We start from the raw sequence: 22,312 nt of genomic DNA, 5'->3' as shown, positions 1-22,312 counted from the left end.
AGATAAGTTGAAGTTTTTACAAGCTCTTACTGGATATACACGGGACAGCGAATTAGTGGGAAAGCGGTTAGAATCTGGACAAAAATTTGGTAGTCCAACTTGTGGGCAATGGAGTTCGGGTTCTCAACAATGGGGAACACCTCCAAATCCACCACAATGGGGTACACCTCCAAGTGCCCCGCAATGGGGAACACTGCCAAATGCTCCGCAATGGAGTTCACCTTCAAATGTTCCGCAGTGGGGTACACCGCCAAATGCCCCACAATGGGGTACACCACCAAATGCACCGCAATGGAGTTAATCTTCAAATGCTCCGCAGTGGGGTACACAACATGTTCCACAATGGGGTGCACCTCAAAATTCTCAACAATGGGGTTCATCACCAAGTACTCAACAATGGGGTCCTACATCTGCTGTTCCACAATGGGGCTCATCACCGGCCACTTATCAATGGGGATCATCACAAGATGCTCCACAAAATATTCCTCCGAGAAATGTTCAACGTGGATTTTCCCTAGAAACAGAAGTACAAACTACAACACATGAAAAGGAAGTTCATGTTTCCGAGAATGTTATCAGAAGAGTATCACCGGAATTTGGCTTCACGAACTATGCTTCTACAAGTAAAGCATCACGTCCACGAAGACGAGGAGGATTATTCAACATCTGGGGAACTGAAAAAGGACTCAATCTAAATGAAACACGAGAAAGTGATTCCACATCGGATAACTAGCTTAATAAGATTTGTGCTTTGTTTCAAGTCATTATGTTTTGTTTCACATTTTCTTTTGTGAAGTTTGTTATGTGTTGTATTTCTGATTAATGATATTTCTCATTGATTTAGTTTTTATTTTGTGGTCAAAATTTTAGGCGTTTCGTATATGTCAGTTGCGGTCACAAAATCCCCACAATCTAAATCACGATGAAAGAATTGAGTTATGGAATTTAGAAAATGAGCAATTCGAAGAGTTAATAATTAAGCCATCATTGAGTTATTACAATCGTTATTTTGAAAGAGGACCAGTTCAAACCGATGGTGGTTTAGGATGAAGAAATATTTGGCGTCGACTACAAGAAGATGATGCTGCGTGTCTTTAGTTACTACGAATGTATCGCGGTGTTTCAGATCATTATGTGACATACTGCAATCAAAATATGGTTTACATCCCACTCTTAATGTAAGCATTGAAGTGAGTGTGGCAATGTTTTTGCGAATTTGTGGGCACAATGAATAGCCACGTAGGTGGACCAACCGAAAGACCGTTTTAAAGCTGAAAATTTAAAACATATGGTTCAAATAATACAAAATGTTCAATCATACTTGCTTGTGATTATGTTAAGACTTTTTTTTTTTTTTTTTTTTTTTCCGGCTAAGAAGACACGTTGTTTGACGAATCAACAACACCTCTTTTTTTAGAATTTAATTTTTTTTTTTTTTTTTTTAGTTTTCGCAGATACAGCGGGGAGAAAAGAAATATGGATGGAGTTCATGTATGTGTTAAAGTGAAGCCTGAACTACAAGAAATGTACTGGAATTGACATGATAGGACATCATTTAACATCATGGCGATATGTGATCTCAATATGTTGTTTACATATGTTTGGAATGGAGCACCTGGATCATGTCACGATACAGCAGTTCTCACGATGACACAAGACGGTGATTCTGACTTTCCTTTCCCTCTAGGAGACAAGTATTATGTAGTTGATTCTGGGTATCCAAATAATCAAGGTTTTTTGGCTCCATATAGATCTTCTCGGAATGGGGTTATTAGATATCACATGTCTCATTTCAACAATGGTCCTCCTCCTAAGAATAAACATGAACTGTTTAATCGATGTCATGCATCTCTACGTTCCGTTGTTGAAAGGACATTTGGAGTTTGGAAGAAGAAATGGAGGATTTTGAGTGATTTTCCAAGATATGATATTGCATTTCAAAAAAAAGTGGTAACTGCTACAATGAGATTACATAATTTTATCAGAATTTCAAATTATTTTGATGAAGATTTTGTTGAAGAAATGGGACATACAAATATCAGTAACGAAGATTCTGAAAGTGATATAAGCGACATGAAGACAACAAATATGGCTGATGGAGATCATATGACAAACATTAGAGACAATATTGCAGATATGTTATGGGCAAATCATTAAATTATTTTACCTTTGTTTATGTATTTTTTTATTTTGTGTTTTTATATTTTGGTGTAATTTTTTTTTTTTTAAATATGATCTGCACTTTTGAACTGCTTTTGCCATTCAGAACTTCTAAAAATAATTTGTCATGCTTGATTTGTATCTCTCCTGCATGATCCGCTTGATCTGCAATTGTTCCGCTTGATCTGCATGATCTGCTTGATCTGCATCTCTCCTGCATGATCCGATTGATCTGCACTTGTTTCGCTTGATCTGCATGATCTGCTTGATCTGCACCGCTTGAACTGCTTTTACCATTCGAAACCTAAGGCTCTCAATGGTAACAGAGGATTGAGCGGTGCGGTTCTAACAGTTATAAGAACGTATAGATATATATGTAGAGATTTTTGTTACTGTTAATTGCGGTGTGGTGCGGTTCGTAACTAAGTGTATTTTATTGGATTCATTCACTATTTACTAACCTTGCTATGAACTTTCTCCATCGTATCATGGCAAGACAAAATATCCATAAATTTTTATTCGATTTGTTATCAGTTTCGATTTAAACCAAAAAATCATAAATACTAATATTTTTAAGAACGGATATCTGATCCGATATGTTATATGCATAAATATGCATTTATATATGATAAGTAGTTGAATCGCTTGTCCTACACCGCTTAATCCACAATTACCATTCGAAGCCTAAGTTATTAGCTTATTCCATATAGCTAAATAGTCTTTGAAACATAGCTACCCGATGCAATTACTCTTTATTTTTTGAATTTGGAGTTATCAAGTTTTTCCTTTTTTGTAACTGGAGTTATCAAGTTGTGATCATTTGAAAATTTCCAAACGAAAGTGTAGATATAGTTTTTATTTTGTCATCTAACGTATCTATGTCAAACATAAGAGTAATATAGGAGACCAAAGATGCTACATAAAACTAGTATGCACCAATTTGGTAATGAGAACATGTGCTTTTGATGAATAATATAGGAATACTAATTGTACAATTTAGCATTTTTCTTCATTTTCTTTGTCATCGTCGATCATTTTACTATTTCAAGAACCAAAAAGAACTAATAATAATTTTTGTTTGTTTATTTGCAACGATACATTTTTTTGTTCCAATATTTTTTTTAACTATTATTTGCCCCAATAATAAGTGTCCAGCCCAGTGGTTTCTTAGTAACAAGATCATAACATGTTGAACGAAAAAACAAACAATAAATGGATTGTTCTTATTTGACCTCAGTGCCAAGAACTGGCCCAACAGCTTTAAAAATTGCGTGGGGTAACTCATCTGAATCCGGAGACTATTTATTCATTCTATTTTTTTTTTTGAAACACAACTTTCATTATTTCTTAAACATTCGGATTACAAATGAAAATAGAGTTTAACCAAACTCGATCCAACCAAATACAATAAAGCATACAAGATAAATGTAAAGACACCTTTATACTTTAGAAAGACATTGAATTCAAAGCAAAACTCGAATGCGTCAAAGCATGGTTGACGGTACCGCCATAAACTTGAATTTAGTCACCTTAAATTGTGATGTTAATATCCAATCCACACCTCGGAATATCATCGTAACAACATCCGTCCATCTTCAAGCCCGAACGAACCGCTACACAAGATGACAAAACAGTTATAGATAAAGATACACACATCTATTTAACGTTTGGAGGGGGGAAATCTCATGAATGAGGCGGTGAACAATACGACTCTCTTCTTCGGCGAGAAGGATGAAAGCAGGGCCGGCTGATGACCAGGGGCCAGCAGTGCACCCGCCCAGGACCCATTGCTGGAGGGCGCCCATAAATTTTTTTTTTATGTAGTAGTGCAACTCTATTTTTTGTAAACTATACATATAATTTTTTAGAAAAACGAAATTAATAAATAAAAAATTTATAAATATAACTTTATGGAAACAAGATCTTATTTATTTTAATTTGTTTAAATTTTCACCAAATTATAATTAATATTAAAATGTTATAATCAACATTAAAAGTAGTTACCTAATGTGAGCTTTTTAGGCATGGGTATATTTCATCAAGACGTCTTCAGTGACAATACAATTTTAAAAATCTCAAAATCGTTGATTCTTCGAGGATTCTTGCATTTTTGATTAGTTTATGTAAGTGATCTTTAATATAATTTTTACTATCCTGTTTTTTGTTTAGAGATCACTGATTTTTTTGGTAGAGAAAAATATTTTTGTCGTTTCTAAAACGTCTAAGGATTTTTTTTGTTTTCTTGTTTCATGTATCCATTTCACTTTCAGCTTCATCAATTCATTTTTATGATTCTTAAATCCAGACGTACTTTTCTTTTTACTTAACTTTTAGAAATTAACTTGACTTTGAAGTATAGCCGACTAAAGATGTTATATTTTGAAGGTTTTTGTAGAAGCAAATGAATTCATTCTAAAAAAAAACTATAAAAAGAGCAAGACTGTTTTATTTTTATGGTTGTGCTTACCTTTTCAAACGAAAACGATTTTATTTTACCTTGTAGCTACAATATCAAAATTTTAATTTCATCGGTTAAGGGTCACTTTTTTTTAATTTTACCCCTGGACCCGTAAAAGGTTTGAGCCGGCCCTGGATGAAAGTGACGATGATGAAGTAGGTTGTCCTGATGAACCCATCGGTAATAAAAAAAAAACTAAGTGAACTCTTCACACCCCCTAGACTATATTTGCGAAGTGATTTATACACATGTCGTCACTACAATCATTTTCGCTGAAAAAAAATGACATGGAACTTAAAATCAGTATTTTTAAACCCGGACCGAACCGGCGGTGGGACCGGGTTGAACCATGAACCAAAAATAATCTGGGTTGGGTTAATGCAAAAACCCAACTAAAATTGAACCAGTTAAAAACTCCTATCGAACCGTAAAAAACCTGGGAACCGGCGACCTAATGAACCGACCAAACTCCGGTTCATATATAAGCCAAAATTTTGTTAATGAAACAATTAATTTTTCTTCTTTTAAAAGTAAAATTTATTAGAATTTATATTTATATGTAACTATATATGTAACAAACAAAGTCTCAAATTTATTAGAATTTATATTTATATGTAACTATATATATATATTTAAAATTATATGGGAAGATATATATATATATATATATTTAAAATAAATAATCATTAAACACAATAATATAATTAAAACTATTCTTATAAAATCTAATTTTATCTTTATTAAAATTTAAATTTAAATAGTTATACCAAATCAAAAGAAATAAGATTACGTTTATGATTTTTATAACTATTGAAATTAAAATATAAATTAATGATGTCGAAATATAAATCAAATTGTTTTTTTGAAATAAAAAATGTTATGTTAAAAATTACTATTTCTGCGCATGGCGCAGAAAAACTCATAAGATGGATAAATACATGAGTTATTCTTGGGTTCACCCCCTAGGGTAGGTTCACCAGCCAATAGGATTTCATTATTTCAAATTCGATACCTTTTAAAAAAGGAAACAAAATATTATCAAGTTATATTATGTTTTTAAAATAAAAAAGTAAAAAAAAAATAGCAGTTACAAAAAAAAGAATTAAAAAAAATCTTTTTGACGTCGTCAGCAAAACCCTAAACCATAAATCTTAATCCCTAAACCCTAAATCTTAAATCCTAAACCCTTGGGTAAACCTGAACCCTTGGATAAACCCTAAACCCTTGGGTAAACTCTAAATACTAGGGTAAACCCTAAACTCTTGGATAAATCCTAAACTCTAAATAAAAACACTAAACCCTAAAACTCTAAACCCTAAATCTTTGAGTGATTTAGTGTTTAGTGATTTTGATTTAGAGTTTAAGATTTATCATAGAGTTTAAGATTTATCCATAGACTTTAAAAAGATTAATGTTTGCTGATCTCCTTTACATCTAAATTCATCGCTTTTCTCCACAAACATTAAGGCAGTTGTGTGACTTTTCTAAAAAATAGCAAAAACTAAACTGGCAATATTGGACGTTTTACTCACTTATTTCTTCAAATGAACAATGAATTTATTTTAGTTTGAACCACTCATGACTCACTTAGTCATTTGAAATTTACTCATTTCGTTGTAGTTGTAACTATGAGTCAACATTTTCATTTCTTTTGTGGTTCTTCGATTTAATTTTATACTAATTATAGGATTAATATCTATTAGTAATTTGCCAAATGTGTATACTTTGATTTTGGACCACATTCCTGACTCACTAGGTAATTGGAAACGACTCACTTCTTATTATATTATATGAGTACGCATAATTAATCGATACATATTATACTAATTGTTGATACAGATCGATAATATATACTGCTGACAAAAATATAAAAATGCTAAACTGAATTTATATAGCTTGTTGGGATTTTCTAAATGTGTATAGTGTATATACCATTTTTAAATTATCAGTTGGATCAACCAAACAAAACTATACTAAGATATAATATTTGAAATGTACATATAGGTGTGAGATAATACTTAAATGGGATAAATATTGTGTAACCAAACTATAGGGAATGTTATATTTATTTCTAGTGAGATGTGAATAGATCTAAACTTATTTTCTCAAAAAAAAAATGTACATATAGGTGTGCATGCAATAAAATAAAGCTATTAGAAAATGAACTGTTTGATTGGTTTCTAGATCAAGCGTTAGGTCTACTACATGAAAGTCTAGCTCATAAGTCCCATTTTGATAGTAATAGTAAATACAAATAAATGGCATATATATTTTAGATTTATTTCATTATATTTTTCCTTCAGGACGTTTACATTATTTATTTTGTAGAACTAGAAAGAATTTATTTTTAGTCCTTAGTTACGCACGATCGATGATAAACATACTATTGTGATTTCTTCCATTCTTTAAAAACGATTCCTTACAGTAATTACTAATTAGTGGCCAACTAACTATTCACATTTAAGCCCTTTCTCAAAAAAAAACTAACAATTCACATTTTGATTTATATAGACAGAAAAGCCTTTCTCTCTCACAGTCTGACATTATCTTTTTGTCACTTCTGGTGTATAAATACACATTAAGTTCTCCTCACATAATCACCATCTATATCACTGACTTCTTAAAACTCCTCTCAAAAGATAAACTTACAATCCTGAGTTTATTAAAATAAAGTTAGTCGATCATCATAACATGGCGGCTTCTAGTATGTATTTTCTCTTCATTTTTGCATGTTTTCTTTGTTTATTGCTTGTTCTTCTGTTATATCTATAACAAAAAAAATGATATCAAGTTGTGAAGTTTATCATTTTTGTTTAGCATATATTCAAATTACGTCTTTTGTGTGCATTTGCATAATTCTCTCCCTTCAATTTTCTTTTTTTCTTCTGTTTCACGTCACCTTAGAATGGAATAAGTACACATGCAGACTATATAAGTTATTCTGATAAAACCCATGGCATCTGGTTTGGTTTTCCTTCTATACGCACTCTGTATATGTTATTGAGGCCATGAGGTCTACGATTCTCTTGGTATATAACATTGTAAAGTCTAAATTAGATGACCATAAACAAATCTTCTCAATTTTCTTTGGCGGCTCTATACCTTGTATCATACGTTTATCTCGAAATGTTACTGTGAATGTTGCTTTTTGTCATTTTTGTTAAAATGTGGAATATATATTACTCTAAAACATTTTGTTTGAGTATTAACATTTCTGTTGCTAAAATCTCCGCAGGTAGTAGTAGTAATTCAATTGGAACTGAAGATGGATATGTTTTGGAGCCTCAAGGAGAGCATAGAGTCACTATAGTTTGGCTGCATGATGTGCATGAAAATAGCTATATGTAACGTTCCTTGTCTCATACCGTTGCATATATATATATTCCTTTGTCTTTAAGGATCAAAGAAATTTCTTCTAATCTAATTTATCTGTTTTATGTATTAACCATTCAAACTCTTAACTTATTTGTACTCTGTTTTGTTTGTCAAGAAACATATTTGTACTCAAATTGTGCTTTTTCATTGTGTTTCTGTCCTGTTTTCAGATCACTTCAGATTGTGAGAAGTCTAAATCTTCGAAATGTAAGTATCAGTGAACATAGAATGCTAATAATAAACCAATTAAAGCATGGTTGTTTTATTAACATTGTACAAAAAATATTTTATGCATAGATCAAATGGATTTGTCTGGATTCTGGTACACATGTTGATGTATTTTCTCCTGGAGGTGGAGTGCCCAGAAATTCCTGTAAGATCACTTGGGTTATATTTATCTTTCCTTGCTCTAAAACTTCAAAAAAATACATTTTTCATTTTTATAGAAAAAAAAGCCCAATATTTGTGAGGTTAAACAATTTAAATAGTTGGCAAGACCCTCTTTGTTGAATCAGGGTGCAACGTGGGTATGATTACTGATACTACGCAAGATTGTCGGGATGAGTTAGATTCTGCCGCTGTACGTGTTGCTAACATTTTATCGACAGAACCAGAAAATGGTATATAATATAGAGAGATCTATTTACACCTAACATTTGCTAATTATATATCAAGCATATTAATCATTAGGCGCTTTTTCTTTTAGTCATAAAAGGAGTAGGAGGTGTCGGCCAAGGTGCACAAGTAGCTCTGAACTTTGCAAAGTGGAACGCCGTTGGAGATCATACGATGAATATGCGACTTGTAATAGGGATAAACTCTTGGTGTGTATATACTCTTCTAGTACTCATGTTAATATTTAATTAGTTTTTATAACTAAAGTTAGATATAACATATTGACTTCACCCAGGAGAATACCTACCAACAGGATAGATTATGCATTTGGGGCTGCAATTCGTGCTTCATGGCAGTCAATCCTACTTATACGTGGAAATCGTATGTGTATAATGTTGATTTATATATTTGTCTTTCGCAATAGATAGACAAGGATCATGAGATATATATAAAAAAAAGAGATATATATATATATATATATATATAATAACTCTTTGTGATTGTTTTGTGTTGCAGTCGAACCTAGTATTCCTTTATACTTTGCAAAAGAAACTGCTGTCTCCCTTATAGATGATGGATTTGGAGAAGTTTCGTTTGTACAATTCCGAATGTATAAACATACATTAATGATTTTACTTTGCTTTGTTCTACCATTTTTGTTTGAACATTTTGTCTAATTAGGTTATGTCATTGTGCAGGCTTGGTCCTGAAATCACTGTGAGCGTACTGAAAAAGGTCGAAGTCTGGTTGAGCGGGAAGCTTCCACTCGATCCAAACTAATATCATCCATGAACTGTTATCTATTTTTTTCAGTATTTTCGTTGCGCTATTTAGTGAACTATTGTCGTTGATATTTCCAACATTACTAATAAAACTGCATGAAACAGACTCTACAGCTTATGATATTTCTTCCTATGCTGTTTCCATGAGATTGTGTTCCTATTAATAAAACTGCATGAGATTGTCACTTTTGGTACAATGGACTTTTTTTTGTAGTTGAGATTCTATTTTATATTGCAAGAAATATAAATTTTTCTATAACTTGATTCATTCCTGAATTTCTTAAAAAAATTTGTTCATTTTTAATAAATAAATATGTTTTGAATACAATAAACTATTTAAAAAGTAGTTTCGAGTACTTTTTAATTTATCTACGATTATATTTTTTTGTAACTTGATAAGTCTGAATTTTCAATTCCTAACAACACATTTAAGAGTAACCAAAAATCAAAAAAATTCCATAACTCATCTTGACAAAAAAAAAAAAGAAATTTATGTGAGAATTGGCTTTAGATGAAAGTACAATGAAGTTGTGTTGTTAAAAAAAAAAGTAACAAATAATAATAATAAGTTGGTTATATATTAAACGAGGAAGAGCAAAGAGAGAGCAGACTAATTAATCGGAACCAGAAGCGCGCCAAGACCACCAAAAACCTAAATTCGCACGATGCCAGAGCTGCCGGAGGTAGAGGCGGCGAGGAGAGCGATAGAGGATAACTGTCTCGGAAAGAAGATCAACCGAGTCCTCATCGCCGACGACAACAAAGTGATCGATGGAATCTCGCCTTCCGATTTCCAGAACTCAATCCTCGGGAAAACCATCGTCTCTGCTCGTAGGAAGGGCAAAAACCTCTGGCTCGAGTTGGATTCTCCGCCGTTCCCTTCTTTCCAATTCGGTAATAAACAATCTAAAGGGTTTTTGATAGATTGAAATCGAACATTCACCAAAATGCAGCACTGTTCATAGTTAAAGTCTCGACCTTTATTGGTTTTGAATGATGGGGTTTGTTCAGGTATGGCTGGTGCTATCTACATCAAAGGCGTTGCAGTTACTAAATATAAAAGGTGAAGGGCTTTGCTGCGAGTATACATTGTTTAGTTCCTATGAATAAAAGATTGATATGCATTTGTTTGTATAGGTCTGCTGTTAAGGATTCAGAGGAGTGGCCATCTAAGTACTCAAAGTTCTTTGTTGAGGTTTGAAGAAATTTTGGAAAAAGTCTTTTTTTTTTTTTTTAATTGATTACTTGCTTCTGTCATGATGAATTCTGATTTTAATGTTTACAGCTTGATGATGGTTTGGAGCTTTCATTTACTGACAAGCGGAGATTTGCCAAAGTTCGGCTTTTGGAAAATGTATTAACTCTTTATCTTGCTTGCTTTTCTTTACTAAGCTTGATCTTGTGGTTGATTTATTGTTTTCTAATTGATGTTCGCTATTGCAGCCGGTTTCTGTGCGTCCAATATCAGAGCTTGGTCCTGATGCATTGTTGGAGCCTATTACAGTTGATGAATTTGCCAAAAGCTTAGCTAAGAAGAAGATAACCATCAAACCTCTCCTACTTGATCAGGTTCGGAGTTCGTTTCATTTTTCCTGCTTACTTTCCTCTTGGATTCTATTCTATGCATTTTTCAGCTCTTTATTGTCCTTACTATTATCATCACAAACAACATTGAATTTGGATACTGACATAACTAAACCTGCAATAAACTTGAAATGATCTTCTGTTTGATTGAGGGTTTTCCTCTTCTTTTGCAGGGTTTCATTTCAGGTATTGGGAACTGGATTGCCGATGAAGTGCTGTACCAAGTAAGTTGACCTTTAAGCTATTAAAATAACTTGAGATCAAATGAATCATCTATGCAACCACTCATTTGGTTCACAAAGTATTCACATTTTTGTATATTTTACGATTTGATTTACATGTTGTAGTATTAATGCCTGCTTGTCTTTCTCTTTCGCAGGCAAGAATCCACCCATTGCAGACTGCTTCTAGCCTCTCCAAAGAGCAATGTGAAGCCTTGCACACATCCATCAAAGAGGTAATACTCTTAACACCATTACCTACAAACCATGGGCATAATAGAACTATCTGTTAACTTGCATATGATGCATTGTGTATACGGGACTTAGAGAGAAAACACACAAAACAAACAAACACATGTGTAGGTTATTCAACATGCGGTTCAAGTCAGTGCTGATAGCAAAGAGTTTCCTGTTGAATGGTTATTTCATTTTCGGTGGGGGAAAAAACCTGGGAATGTTAATGGTAAGCTATTTTCATCCACCTATGCATAGTTTTGATGAAGAGCCAAACTGGGGTTTTTGCAGGTGATAGAAAAAGCTGTGGAAGTTGATGCAGAGAGTAGTCAGTTTCCTAGTAACTGGATTTTTCATGCTAGGGAAGAGAAGCCAGGAAAAGCTTTTGTTGATGGTCTGAGCCCAGTTCATTATAATGTTTCAAAACCTCCAACTTTGGTTGATAATCCACATAATAGTTGGCTTAAATGTCATGACAGTGATTTTTTGATGTAAGAGTATGTGATTGGTGATGAAGTCTGTTTTGGGTATTGCAGGGAAGAAGATTGATTTCATCACTGCTGGTGGAAGGGTAAGTGTATCTAATACATTGTTAGGCCACTGTTGGGTGTTTGATTCATGTGGTGAACTGAAGAAACGTTTTTGTTTGTTTGTTTTTCTTCTGTAGACAACAGCTTATGTCCCAGAGCTGCAGAAACTCTCTGGGAAAGATGCGGAGAAAGCAGCGAAGGCTAAACCGGCTAAAAGGGGTGCAAAATCAAAAGAAGACGATGAAGAAGAAGAATTGGAGAAAGAAGATGATAGTGATAAACAGAAGAATCAAAAACCTAAAGGTCGTGGTAAGAAGCCTGCACTGAAAAGAAAAACAAAAGATAGTGAGGATGAGGACGATGATGCTGATTGTGAAGAAGATGATAGTGACGCTGAAGAGGAAGTTGTGAAACCCAGAGGCCGTGGTACGAAGGCTGCGATTAAGAAGAAACCTGAAGAGAAAGCTGGTAACAAGAAGCCGAAGGGAAGGAGAAGTTAATAAGCCACTGACTCGAAGATGTTTATTTTTTTTCTGTAAGGATCTTATATTACTTTGCTTCCATGTTTGCGACGATGTACAACTACTAGTACTAGTTATATTAGGTGCACTAAGGCGTTGTCCATTACCTTGTTTAACTTTGGAAGTTAGAAAAATGAACGGAGGGCAGCAACTACTTTCTCTGGCCTGTAGACAAAAAGTTTCAAAAATTTAGGAATATTTTTATAAAAAAAAATCTTAAGTGAAGAGGAGCAGTATGGTGTAACATACCAGTCTTCCTGAGGCAAATGGCCAGCACCTTCGATGAGTTGAAGCTCGACATTTTGAGGGTTCTGTTTCTCAAACTCCTCTGCTATAGACTGAGAGAGGTACTTATCAACTATTCCCCAAGCCAGAAGCGTAGGCTTGTCCCAGCTGCCTGATGAAAACCCATTTGCAATCTGACCCAAGGTGTCTCCGAAGTTGATCTTTTTAGCAGTCTCGAGTAAGGCTGATAACATCAGAAACTCACAGTGAGATGTCTCTTAAGATAAAACATCACTGAATCATCATAAGAAACGAGACGCTACCGAAGCCGGGCCCTCCGCTTGACAAATATGGTAGACGATACACATCAGCTTTCTCATTCTTCAAGACGTATCTATCAACACAGATAACAAGGCAAAGACCAGTTGAAGCACACGCATTTTGAAGCAAAAGTAAGAGAATACAATCCACAGAAAAGATAAATGAGATACATACGGGCTACCTCCTTCAATGAACCGCTCGGCCAAGATAGCATTTTGGCACGTGAATTCACCAAAGAGGGGAATCCTGCATCAGAGTATGACTGAGAGAGGCAATCAATCATATGTAGCACAAGGCTGACACAAAGAGCTACCTCAGCTGCTTAAACAATCCAGGAACTGGGGATGAAACCGTCAAGGGAGTATTAAGGATGGCGATTTTCTCAACCTTGCTTGGATTCTTCAGTGCCCATGTTAAACCATAAGACCCTACAAGAAATCCCTTGAGAGAGACCACAACAAATGCAAGCATAAGTTACAAGTTAACCACATTATACAGAAATGCATGGATCCGAACCTGAACAACGAGAAAGAAAGGAGACTTGATCTCCAGCGTGTCCAGCAGTTTATCAAAGGCCTCATGGTACTCTTTCTCTGACAAAGATTTTCAAACAATGAACCATGTCTACTTGATTATGAATGGTAAATATAAACAAACAAACACCTGTGTAATTAAAACCATATCCTGGCTGAGGCTTGTCACTGAATCCGAATCCTATCCAATCAGGTGCATAGCAATGAAACCCAAATTCTGACATCTATTGGAAACACATTGTTGAGAAACACACACAAAGAGATTGAGACGAGGATTCATAATATTTTAAAGAAGTAAAGATTTGAATGTCGTAGCACCTCAGACATGACAGTACGGTAACTAAAAGACTGAGTTGGAGCTCCATGAAGAAACACAACTGTTCCTCTACGACTCTCCTTTGATCCTGTCGGAAACAAACAAGTATGAAACTCTTCTTGAAACAAAGAAGACAACACACAAAAGCTAGCTTACCAGTTTCTCTCACAAACCATCTAAGCTTCCCTGCTTTGATTGTGGAACCAAACTCTCTTCCCTTATCTTCTGTCCTCTAAAACATAACCAACACATAGAGAGTTTAAAAGCAAACTCTCAAGAAACTCGTCTCAAAGTATTCAACACTCGATAGGTTTGTGAACTCACGTAAAGCATCTGACCGACGTTACCGTCTTCAGCAGGAGACTCCGGCAGCTGAATTGCGCTCCGGCTAGAGGGATTGTCCGTAACGAAGCCAAATGGGTTGAAAGATGGATCGTCCTCGGGAACATTCCCGCTGCTCCCCTTCTCCGACGTCGCTTTGACGACGGACAAGCGGAGTCTAGACTGCGTGGCTCTGATTCTAGAGACTGTGGATTTTGTCGGAGAGAATGAGTGGAGCAGAGGAAGAGGAGAGAGCAGAGACAAAGGCATTTTCTTTTTTTTTTTGTTATTCGTCGAGTGGACAAGCGTATTTTCTCTATTTATATGTCCGTTATTCTATGAAACGACATCGTTTATGATAGAGAGGGTAAACTATTATATTGAAAACGTTTGGATCGTTTCTGACATTAAGGGTTCGATTTCTTCGGTGTGTGTAAACGACGTTTTCATGGCACGTGGTTTTCAAAATCAACTTGTGAGAGAAACTTTTTTTTTTTTTTTAACACCTTATAATTATGCAATTACGACTATGAAAAATATTACACACGATTTTACGGTCGACAAATCTATCTGTCGTATGAAGATTTACACCTGACTGCATCACCTAATGCCGCCCTATGGAATTCACGCTTGACAGTACTCCTCGCGCCATGCTGCAGATCTCTTGTAAGCATTTTCTCCTTTAATTCGCATAATTATGTCTTCTCCAGTAATTGAAACTCATTAATGAACGCTTGGTCAAACCACTGGACCAAAGGGGCTTCCACAAAATTTTTTTTTGTCAACGAAAACCTTTATTTATATGTGTGAAGAAAAAATAATTGCAGAATTAGTAGATAATCAAATTTGTGATTTTGGTGGAAAACTCGAATTTGACAGGGGGGGGGGTTTGCGAAAACTCGATTTTAGCAAAAAACTCGGTTCAGCAAAAAACTCGATTTTGCGATTTTGGTATAAAAACTTGATTTTACAATTTTGGCCGAAAACTCGATATTAAAATTTTACAGCAACTCCCTCGCTCTTTATCTACTTCCTCAGTGCTTAGAGCATCAGCAACGCCGATACTGATGGCTCGATAACCCATGTAAATTTTTTTAATTATTTAATTATTATTTTTTTAGCTTTTTTAAAAAAAAAAGAATAGTCAATCGCTGGCTCTCATGTGGCGATGAGGCCCGCGCAGAGTAACGTGTCTGTCGGTAAAAGAATCCTTAGCTAGAGATCGCAAGAAACAAAGTTGGCACAAATTCTTAAATTGTTCGGACCCCATAAGTTATTATAATAATTTAATTTTAAAGATTTTTGGTTAAGAATCAGCGTTGGTGATGCTCTTAGAACTAGGCATTATGACACAAATAGTAGAAATCAATGAGAAAAGCTTGAATTAGGACAGAATAATGTCATCGCCTTTCTGATCGCAGAGAGAACAAAGCGGTTTAGAAACCTTTTTTTACTGTCAACAAAAACTTTTATTTATATGTCCGCCTGCGAAGAAAAAAATAATTGCAGAATTAGTAGATAATCAAATTGAGGATACTAAAATCTAGAAATTTTTAAATTGTAGCTTTGACATTTCACTGAAATATAGGGTTTTAATTCTCTTTTATCTTCGAAATGACTTCGTTTCTTACACATATGAAAATGTGTAGGCCTATTTTGATATTTAACAAAACTATAGGGGCTTGATTTTTAGCTGTGTTGCGAAACGGCGGCGTACTACAATCGCACGTGCTATCCAACCTGTGAGAAAACCCTAAGATGACTTGTTCTATGGAGATGCTAGAGTCACCAGTCGAGCCCCAAAGAAGAAGACTCAACCGCCTTACAAAACGGTCAATACCCGCGCAAAACTCACTCCCGGGTCGGATCTCCCGTTCAAACCCCCAACCGGATCCATCCCTGACCGAGATCAAGTTTCGCGATTCTTCTCAAGACAAATCGAATAAAGACAGGAACTTTCATTTCAATGGAGAGAAGTGATTCTGGCGATGTAGATGTATGTGTCTTCCAACAAACTCAAAAACCCTTTCATTTGTTAATAACGATTATGCATCCCGGATCGTGTTTCTAGAAGCTTGGTTTATGATTTATTGATAAAGTTTGTAGCTTTACCACCATTGATGTTGTCATAACAGGTACAGGCATCTGCTTATTTACAAACCGATGAGACCCACGAAAGAGATGAAGCTGACCATGATGCAGTTTTTACTCAAAACGAACAAAGAAAGAGTGAACACCAAGAAGAAGAGTTTGTTGAGGGGAAAGAGTTTGATGCTCCAGCAGTTGGCATGGAGTTTGATTCATACGACGATGCTTACAACTACTACAACTGCTACGCTAACGAAGTTGGGTTTCGTGTAAGAGTGAAGAACTCGTGGTTCAAGCGTCGCAGCAAAGAGAAGTACGGCGCGGTGCTTTGCTGCAGCAGCCAAGGCTTCAAGAGGGTGAACGATGCGAACCGCGTAAGGAAAGAGACGCGAACCGGTTGTCCTGCGATGGTGAGAATGAGGCAGGTTGATTCCAAGAGGTGGAGGGTGCTTGAAGTCACGCTTGACCATAACCATTCGCTAGGTTATAAATCTGTTAAAAGGACTGGGACCAAGAGGAAGTGCGCAGACTCATCTATTAAGCTTTACAAGGCTCGTGTGATGGATGTTGGAAACAGTGTGAACACAAACTCGACTCTGAAGAAACAGTTTCAGAGCTCTTCACCTGATGTGCTCAACCTTAGAAGAGGAGACTCATCAGCTATCTACAACTACTTTTGCCGTATGCAGTTGACAAACCCAAACTTCTTCTACCTGATGGATATAAACGATGAAGGTCAGCTAAGGAACGTGTTCTGGGCAGATGGTTTCTCTAGAGTTTCTTGCAGTTACTTCAACGACGTCGCTTTCATCGACAACGCTTATATCTCCGGAAAATTCGAGATTCCTCTTGTGACATTAGTGGGAGTGAATCACCATGGGCAAACTACGTTGCTTGGATGCGGCCTTCTCGCTGGAGAGACGGTAGAGTCTTACCACTGGTTACTCAAAGTGTGGTTCGGTCTCATGAAGTGTTCTCCTCAGACAATTGTCACAGACAGATGCAAGCCTTTGGAGGCTGCGGTCTCCCAAGTGTTCCCGAGATCTCATCACAGGTTCAGTGTGGCGCATATAATGAGGAAAGTCCCGGAGAAGCTAGGTGGGTTGGTTAGCTACGATGGTGTGAGGAAGGCTTTCACGAAAGCAGTGTCTGAAACGTTGAAGGTTGTGGACTTTGAAGCAGCTTGGGGGTTTATGGTTCACAGCTTCGGTGTTGTCGACAACGAATGGCTACGTTCCTTGTACGAAGACCGAGCTAGATGGGCTCCTGTTTATCTCACTGACACGTTCTTCGCCGGACTCGCTACTTGTCGTCCTGGAGAGAGTTTGAATCCCTTTTTCGAGAGGTACGTTCATAAGCAGACACCGTTGAAAGAGTTTCTTGATAAGTACGAGTTAGCTCTTCATAGGAAGCACAGGGAAGAGACTCTAGCTGAGTCAGAGTCTCTCACCTTGAAAACAAAGTGTTCTTTCGAGACGCAACTCTCGAGAGTCTACACTAGAGAGATGTTCAAGAAGTTCCAGGTAGAGGTGGAGGAGATGTACTCGTGTTTCAGCACGACGCAGGTCCACGTAGACGGGCCTTTGGTGATCTTTTTAGTTAAAGAACGGGTCCAGGGAGAATCCAACAGAAGAGAAGTTCGAGATTTCGAGGTCCTGTACAATAGGTCGGTGGGGGAAGTACGGTGCATCTGTAGCTGCTTCAACTTCTATGGATACTTGTGCAGACATGCTCTATGTGTTCTCAACTTCAATGGCGTTGAAGAGATCCCTCTGAGGTATGTTCTACCACGGTGGAGAAAAGACTACAAACGTGTCCACGCTGCTGATAATGGTTTCGTGGATGGCGCGGACCGGGTTCAAAGGTTTGATCAGTTGTATAAAGGGGCTCTTGGGGTAGTTGAAGAAGGAGCGGTTTCTTTGGATCGTTATAAAGTGGCGATGCAAGTTCTTGAACAGTCTTTGGATAGAGTTCATAGTGTGGAAGAAAAGCAAGAGTAGTGTTTATAGAAGAAGGGGTTTGTGAAACTTATATATTTGTATATAGAAAACTATTTGTTATTTCTTTTGATGTAAGAGAACTGTAATAATATTTGCCAAGAGGCATAAAGCCAAAAGTAATGCAAATAGGTAGACTGTAACATTGAACGTTTTAAGTCTAACACATCCATGATTTTGTAAGTATTGTGAGTTGGACTAAATGGTTATGAATGTGTATATAACCATAAACTATTTGTATATGCAAACTATGTGTATTTTTTTATATATTTTAACGAAAAAATATCTATGAATATCTTAATCTTTGGATCAATGTTCGAAATTTGATATGAGAAAATAATGCATTCAGATGATTAAATGTTGTATATGGCTGATCGGAACCTGAATATCCTAAAGTTCTCTCCGATTATTGGCAGCTATTTGTAATTTGTACCCATTTATTAACTACTCTATTAATTTACAGTCATATTTTTTTGGGATAATTTGAAAAATACTCTAATTATGTTTTAAATTTTGAAAAATACATTTCTTTTTTTCTATTTTTGAAAAATACACTTTCTTGTATGTGATAAGACTTTTTTACCCTAATTTAAGTTCTAGTTTATAAATTTATTAATTAATTCAAAATTTGAAAATAGTATTATAATTAAACTAATAGAAATAAAGTTATTATATTAATAGTTTTATTGTTTTCAACTATTATTCGTGACCTTTGATGGTAATTCCATTGTTGAAGTTACTGCCACTTAGTATTTTTATGACAGAGGATGATAAATGAATTGAATCTCTTTTCTCTGTCTGTTCATCCATTTTTACATAATTAAAGTACACAATTTCACGTTATAAAAACGGTCAAAAATTATGATAAGGGTTCCTATGCGCTCCCTGTGCTTTAAGTTCGCAAAAGATCATCTCTTCTAAAAATTTGTCTTCTCCTAATCCAAGCTGAAATTTACAGTAAATAATAAATTGTGATATAGAGAGAAGAAATACATCGAGGCACTATTTGATTCTCAGACCTTTGTTTTTTTATCTGGGTCGTTGCATGTGTGTATATCGTATGTGAGTATAACAAAACAAAAACACGTTTCTGGGCAAAATAAGAGATCATTTAGCTATTTAGTAAATAAGTTGTATGCATCATTAACTAATTGTTTTTGTTAATTAAAAGATCCTATGGAAAGAGATATGGTTAAATTGTGATGATATATGTTGTAATGTTTGTTTAAGAAATTGTGAGTGAAAATTATCTACTTTATATTGTTGTAATATATTAGATATAAGAGTATTTTTTGAAAAGGAAAAAATAAAAAATTGATTGTTGATAAAATTTTAAACGTACTGTTTTATGTTTAAAATTAAAATGATTAGTTAAGATATCAGATAAGTATAAATATTAAAATTGGATAGTTTAGTCATTTCACTTATAAATAAGTGTAGTTTTCAAAAAAAAATTAGACATGGTGTAGTTTTCAAAATATAATCTCATCTAAAGTTATTTTTCCAAATTTTCCCTATTTTTTATCTATTTAAAAAAGTTATTATTTAAGTTTAGATCTATTCACATCTCACTAGAAATAAATATAACATTCCCTATAGTTTGGTTACACAATATTTATCCCATTTAAGTATTATCTAATTTATTAATTTAGAATTATATTTTATATTTTATGTGATATATTTTAGTTGTGGATTACTATTAATATCCCATATCAAACAAAAAAATCAACTTTATTCACATACCGTATTTCTTTCTTTTTTTTCTCTTTTTATGACTTGATATTTCTTTTTTTTTTCTCTTTTTATGACTTGATATTTCTTTTCTTTTTTTCATTATGAGACTAAACCTATAGTAACCAAAATCCTTTTATTTATAAACATGCATTCTTATACAAAATCTTATAGGAATAGAGTTAATGAAAAATACCAAAGATATTTCGACAATCTCTCAATTGTAGTACTGCTAAACTAATTTTATTGAATATCCATCTTAGGTTTTCTAACAAATCCAATTTCCGAAACTACTATAACAATAGATTTAGTCTAATGTTGTTGCTTTGATAAACAAAAGCATCGATGAGATAAATGCATAGCTGGAGAGGATAGAAAGACCTACTGCCGTAGATTCATGGGAGACTTACTGTATAGGTGCATTAGAGATGGTCAGAAAGTCAATTTCGAAAACGAAGGTGAGAAGAAAACTTTTGTTGTGAAAACTCCATCCTACCTCTTTACGCTATTGTTTTCTCTTTCTTTTTTTTTTCTGTCATAAACTTATCATCTAAGTTTTTAAAAATTGTAAAATGACCTTTCAAGAACACTAATTTTATTTGAATAATTCTTATCTGCGCTAAGCGCGTGTTAAGAACCTAATGTATTTTAAATTTCATGAATATTAAACTATTAAAACAAGAGTACAAATTGTATTTAGCCATGAGTTTTCCCTAATATTTACAATGTTTGCCACTGGCTTAATACCCAATCGTTTAAAAGTTTTTCTAAACCACCCGGCCGTCACTTAGCCTTAAATTATAACATATTATCAAAGCCCATTAGGATGATCTGCAAGCTTTATGTGGACCGATAGAGTACCATATATTACAATTAAAATCAGATATCTACTTCCAAAACAATATACACACTGGTATATTACCTTTACGTTTTGAACCGGATAAACAATATATATAGATTAATATATGTATACATTTTAATTCAAATATATTATGATATAGATGCAATTTTATACGTATATTACTAATATGATTTTCTTAGAACATACTCAATGGATTTTAATAAAACATAGACTGTTCGATTGGTATTTCACGTGATGATGTATTCGGTTTAACTAACCAACCAGTTCTGTATTTTGAACCGTGCGGATCTTACCTACATGGAAAGTTTGAAAATAACCGAAAATCTTGCAAATATATTTACGTGCCAAAATAGTTTGCACAATCAAAATTGTCAATAATATATTACGGGATCATAGTCAACCTAATAACTTCCTAAAATTTACGAAGCCACAACTTCCCACTATTTATTAAGTGATGGACAGTCATATATTGTTTTTGATTGGCTACTCTGAATAATATATTTATTACATGACTGAGTGTATATAGATCTATTACGTGATTTATATATACAAATCTTTGTTTAGATTGCATCCAATGATATCTAACTGCTATAGTATATACGAAATTCACATATTTTAAAAAGGGAATATTTTAAAAATGAATATTATGATGCTGAGTATATGCGCTATAATTTTTCATAAATTTAGCGTAATTAATTATGATATTAAATATATTCCCTAACTATGTACGTCCGCTTGTATATAAATACACATCTTCCTATCAACTCAATGAACAATCACATTCTCACATCACTCATAAAAATGGCCGCGCCGCGCCCATAGAAAATGTTACACTACTTAAGGATGTAAAACCATGGAAAATCCAGTTGGATAATTCACGTTAAGTTGATTCATTTTTGGAAGCAAAACACAAGTTTTGGAGGGGAGTCACTTAAATGCATTCTTGCTGATCAAACCGTGTTTTTTTCTATATAACAATGTCCGTTACTACTCTCTCTCTATATATATATATATATATATATGCACGGCATAACTTTATTATTATACTAGACGTTGTAATGAAACAAAATCCGTAACATGAAAAAACATTATAATTATAAAAAACAAACACCCGCGCGGGCGTGCGGGTCAAAGGCTAGTCCCCCTATATATTAAAAGAGAAGTCACTTTAGTGATTTCTGGCGACGTGTCGTTCATAGGTGAAGTTTCAAGAAAATTGTTATAATTTGATTGGTCGATGATTTTTAATTTTTATTTATTTAATTTTGATCTAAAATTTAAGGTAAGTCTAAAATCATTTAACATCACTTGCCATATAATCTACAGAATAACAATTTATGGAAACTGATTCTCGAAATTATAGAAAGATTAATAATGTTTTATTTATTACTTTTAATATTTATAAACTATAAAATATAATGAACGAAATTTTATATAA

At 34.4% G+C, this 22,312-nt stretch overlaps 5 protein-coding genes across 9 annotated transcripts in view; 4 read left to right on the top strand and 1 right to left on the bottom strand.

Moving 5' to 3' along the window:
* The window catches only part of LOC106297436, a 1,118-nt gene extending 817 nt beyond the window's left edge, over positions 1 to 301 (top strand). Inside the window, exon 4 of the mRNA XM_013733672.1 lies at positions 3 to 301. Within this exon, the coding sequence (XP_013589126.1) occupies positions 3 to 301 (299 nt within the window). The remainder of the gene's footprint in view (positions 1 to 2) is intronic.
* Positions 302 to 8,324: 8,023 nt separating this feature from the next.
* LOC106299836 lies at positions 8,325 to 9,423 on the top strand. Its single transcript, XM_013735839.1, has 6 exons — positions 8,325 to 8,366; positions 8,509 to 8,613; positions 8,700 to 8,817; positions 8,904 to 8,989; positions 9,125 to 9,218; positions 9,307 to 9,423. Exons 2-6 carry the CDS (start codon positions 8,523 to 8,525, stop codon positions 9,386 to 9,388), a joined length of 471 nt encoding a protein of 156 aa, XP_013591293.1. The 5' UTR covers positions 8,325 to 8,366; positions 8,509 to 8,522; the 3' UTR covers positions 9,389 to 9,423.
* Positions 9,424 to 9,988: 565 nt separating this feature from the next.
* LOC106300593 (formamidopyrimidine-DNA glycosylase) lies at positions 9,989 to 12,572 on the top strand. Of its 4 annotated transcripts, none has more exons than XR_001262044.1 (11): positions 9,989 to 10,284; positions 10,402 to 10,453; positions 10,528 to 10,585; positions 10,676 to 10,744; positions 10,834 to 10,959; positions 11,148 to 11,198; positions 11,354 to 11,431; positions 11,559 to 11,658; positions 11,721 to 11,823; positions 11,966 to 12,000; positions 12,097 to 12,298. XR_001262044.1 is itself a non-coding variant. In XM_013736769.1 (10 exons), the coding sequence occupies exons 1-10, from the start codon at positions 10,056 to 10,058 to the stop codon at positions 12,457 to 12,459; spliced, it is 1,164 nt and encodes a 387-aa protein (XP_013592223.1). In that variant the 5' UTR covers positions 9,990 to 10,055; the 3' UTR covers positions 12,460 to 12,572. The 4 variants fall into 4 exon arrangements, 2 of the variants coding, with proteins under 2 accessions (XP_013592223.1, XP_013592224.1); XR_001262045.1 differs by having other exon boundaries at positions 11,721 to 11,867; positions 12,097 to 12,230; XM_013736769.1 differs by lacking the exon at positions 11,559 to 11,658 and having other exon boundaries at positions 9,990 to 10,284; positions 12,097 to 12,572.
* LOC106300594 (haloalkane dehalogenase 2) lies at positions 11,204 to 14,498 on the bottom strand. 2 transcript variants are annotated; one of them, XM_013736771.1, is made up of 11 exons: positions 14,200 to 14,498; positions 14,032 to 14,107; positions 13,878 to 13,963; positions 13,690 to 13,783; positions 13,543 to 13,619; positions 13,340 to 13,467; positions 13,201 to 13,272; positions 13,029 to 13,099; positions 12,730 to 12,949; positions 12,588 to 12,645; positions 11,204 to 11,453 (listed from the first exon to the last, which is right to left on the bottom strand). In XM_013736771.1, the coding sequence occupies exons 1-10, from the start codon at positions 14,464 to 14,466 to the stop codon at positions 12,606 to 12,608; spliced, it is 1,131 nt and encodes a 376-aa protein (XP_013592225.1). In that variant the 5' UTR covers positions 14,467 to 14,498; the 3' UTR covers positions 11,204 to 11,453; positions 12,588 to 12,605. The 2 variants fall into 2 exon arrangements, with proteins under 2 accessions (XP_013592225.1, XP_013592226.1); XM_013736772.1 differs by lacking the exon at positions 11,204 to 11,453 and adding an exon at positions 12,266 to 12,424.
* A 1,465-nt stretch (positions 14,499 to 15,963) lies between these two features.
* LOC106296404 (protein FAR1-RELATED SEQUENCE 6) lies at positions 15,964 to 18,505 on the top strand. Its single transcript, XM_013732534.1, has 2 exons — positions 15,964 to 16,192; positions 16,332 to 18,505. The coding sequence occupies exons 1-2, from the start codon at positions 16,163 to 16,165 to the stop codon at positions 18,282 to 18,284; spliced, it is 1,983 nt and encodes a 660-aa protein (XP_013587988.1). The 5' UTR covers positions 15,964 to 16,162; the 3' UTR covers positions 18,285 to 18,505.
* Positions 18,506 to 22,312: the final 3,807 nt, after the last annotated feature.

The sequence above is a fragment of the Brassica oleracea genome, chromosome C6, assembly GCF_000695525.1.
Source record: "Brassica oleracea var. oleracea cultivar TO1000 chromosome C6, BOL, whole genome shotgun sequence".
In the NCBI taxonomy this organism is placed as follows: Eukaryota; Viridiplantae; Streptophyta; class Magnoliopsida; order Brassicales; family Brassicaceae; genus Brassica; species Brassica oleracea.
This window is presented reverse-complemented; position numbering and strand designations above follow the sequence as displayed.

Excerpts from the sequence above, each read along its gene's own strand:
- LOC106299836 (XM_013735839.1), top strand. The coding sequence starts at position 8,523 with ATGATTACTGATACTACGCAAGATTGTCGGGATGAGTTAGATTCTGCC. Across the intron at positions 8,818-8,903 it reads GTAATAGGGATAAACTCTTG|GAGAATACCTACCAACAGGA; the intron begins GTGTGTATATAC and ends GACTTCACCCAG. Across the intron at positions 9,219-9,306 it reads TCGTTTGTACAATTCCGAAT|GCTTGGTCCTGAAATCACTG; the intron begins GTATAAACATAC and ends GTCATTGTGCAG.
- LOC106300593 (XM_013736769.1), top strand. The coding sequence starts at position 10,056 with ATGCCAGAGCTGCCGGAGGTAGAGGCGGCGAGGAGAGCGATAGAGGAT. Across the intron at positions 11,199-11,353 it reads CCGATGAAGTGCTGTACCAA|GCAAGAATCCACCCATTGCA; the intron begins GTAAGTTGACCT and ends TCTCTTTCGCAG. Across the intron at positions 12,001-12,096 it reads TCATCACTGCTGGTGGAAGG|ACAACAGCTTATGTCCCAGA; the intron begins GTAAGTGTATCT and ends TTTCTTCTGTAG.
- LOC106300594 (XM_013736771.1), bottom strand. The coding sequence starts at position 14,466 with ATGCCTTTGTCTCTGCTCTCTCCTCTTCCTCTGCTCCACTCATTCTCT. Across the intron at positions 13,784-13,877 it reads ACCGTACTGTCATGTCTGAG|ATGTCAGAATTTGGGTTTCA; the intron begins GTGCTACGACAT and ends TGTTTCCAATAG. Across the intron at positions 12,646-12,729 it reads CATTTGCCTCAGGAAGACTG|GCCAGAGAAAGTAGTTGCTG; the intron begins GTATGTTACACC and ends TTTTGTCTACAG.
- LOC106296404 (XM_013732534.1), top strand. The coding sequence starts at position 16,163 with ATGGAGAGAAGTGATTCTGGCGATGTAGAT. Across the intron at positions 16,193-16,331 it reads GTGATTCTGGCGATGTAGAT|GTACAGGCATCTGCTTATTT; the intron begins GTATGTGTCTTC and ends TTGTCATAACAG.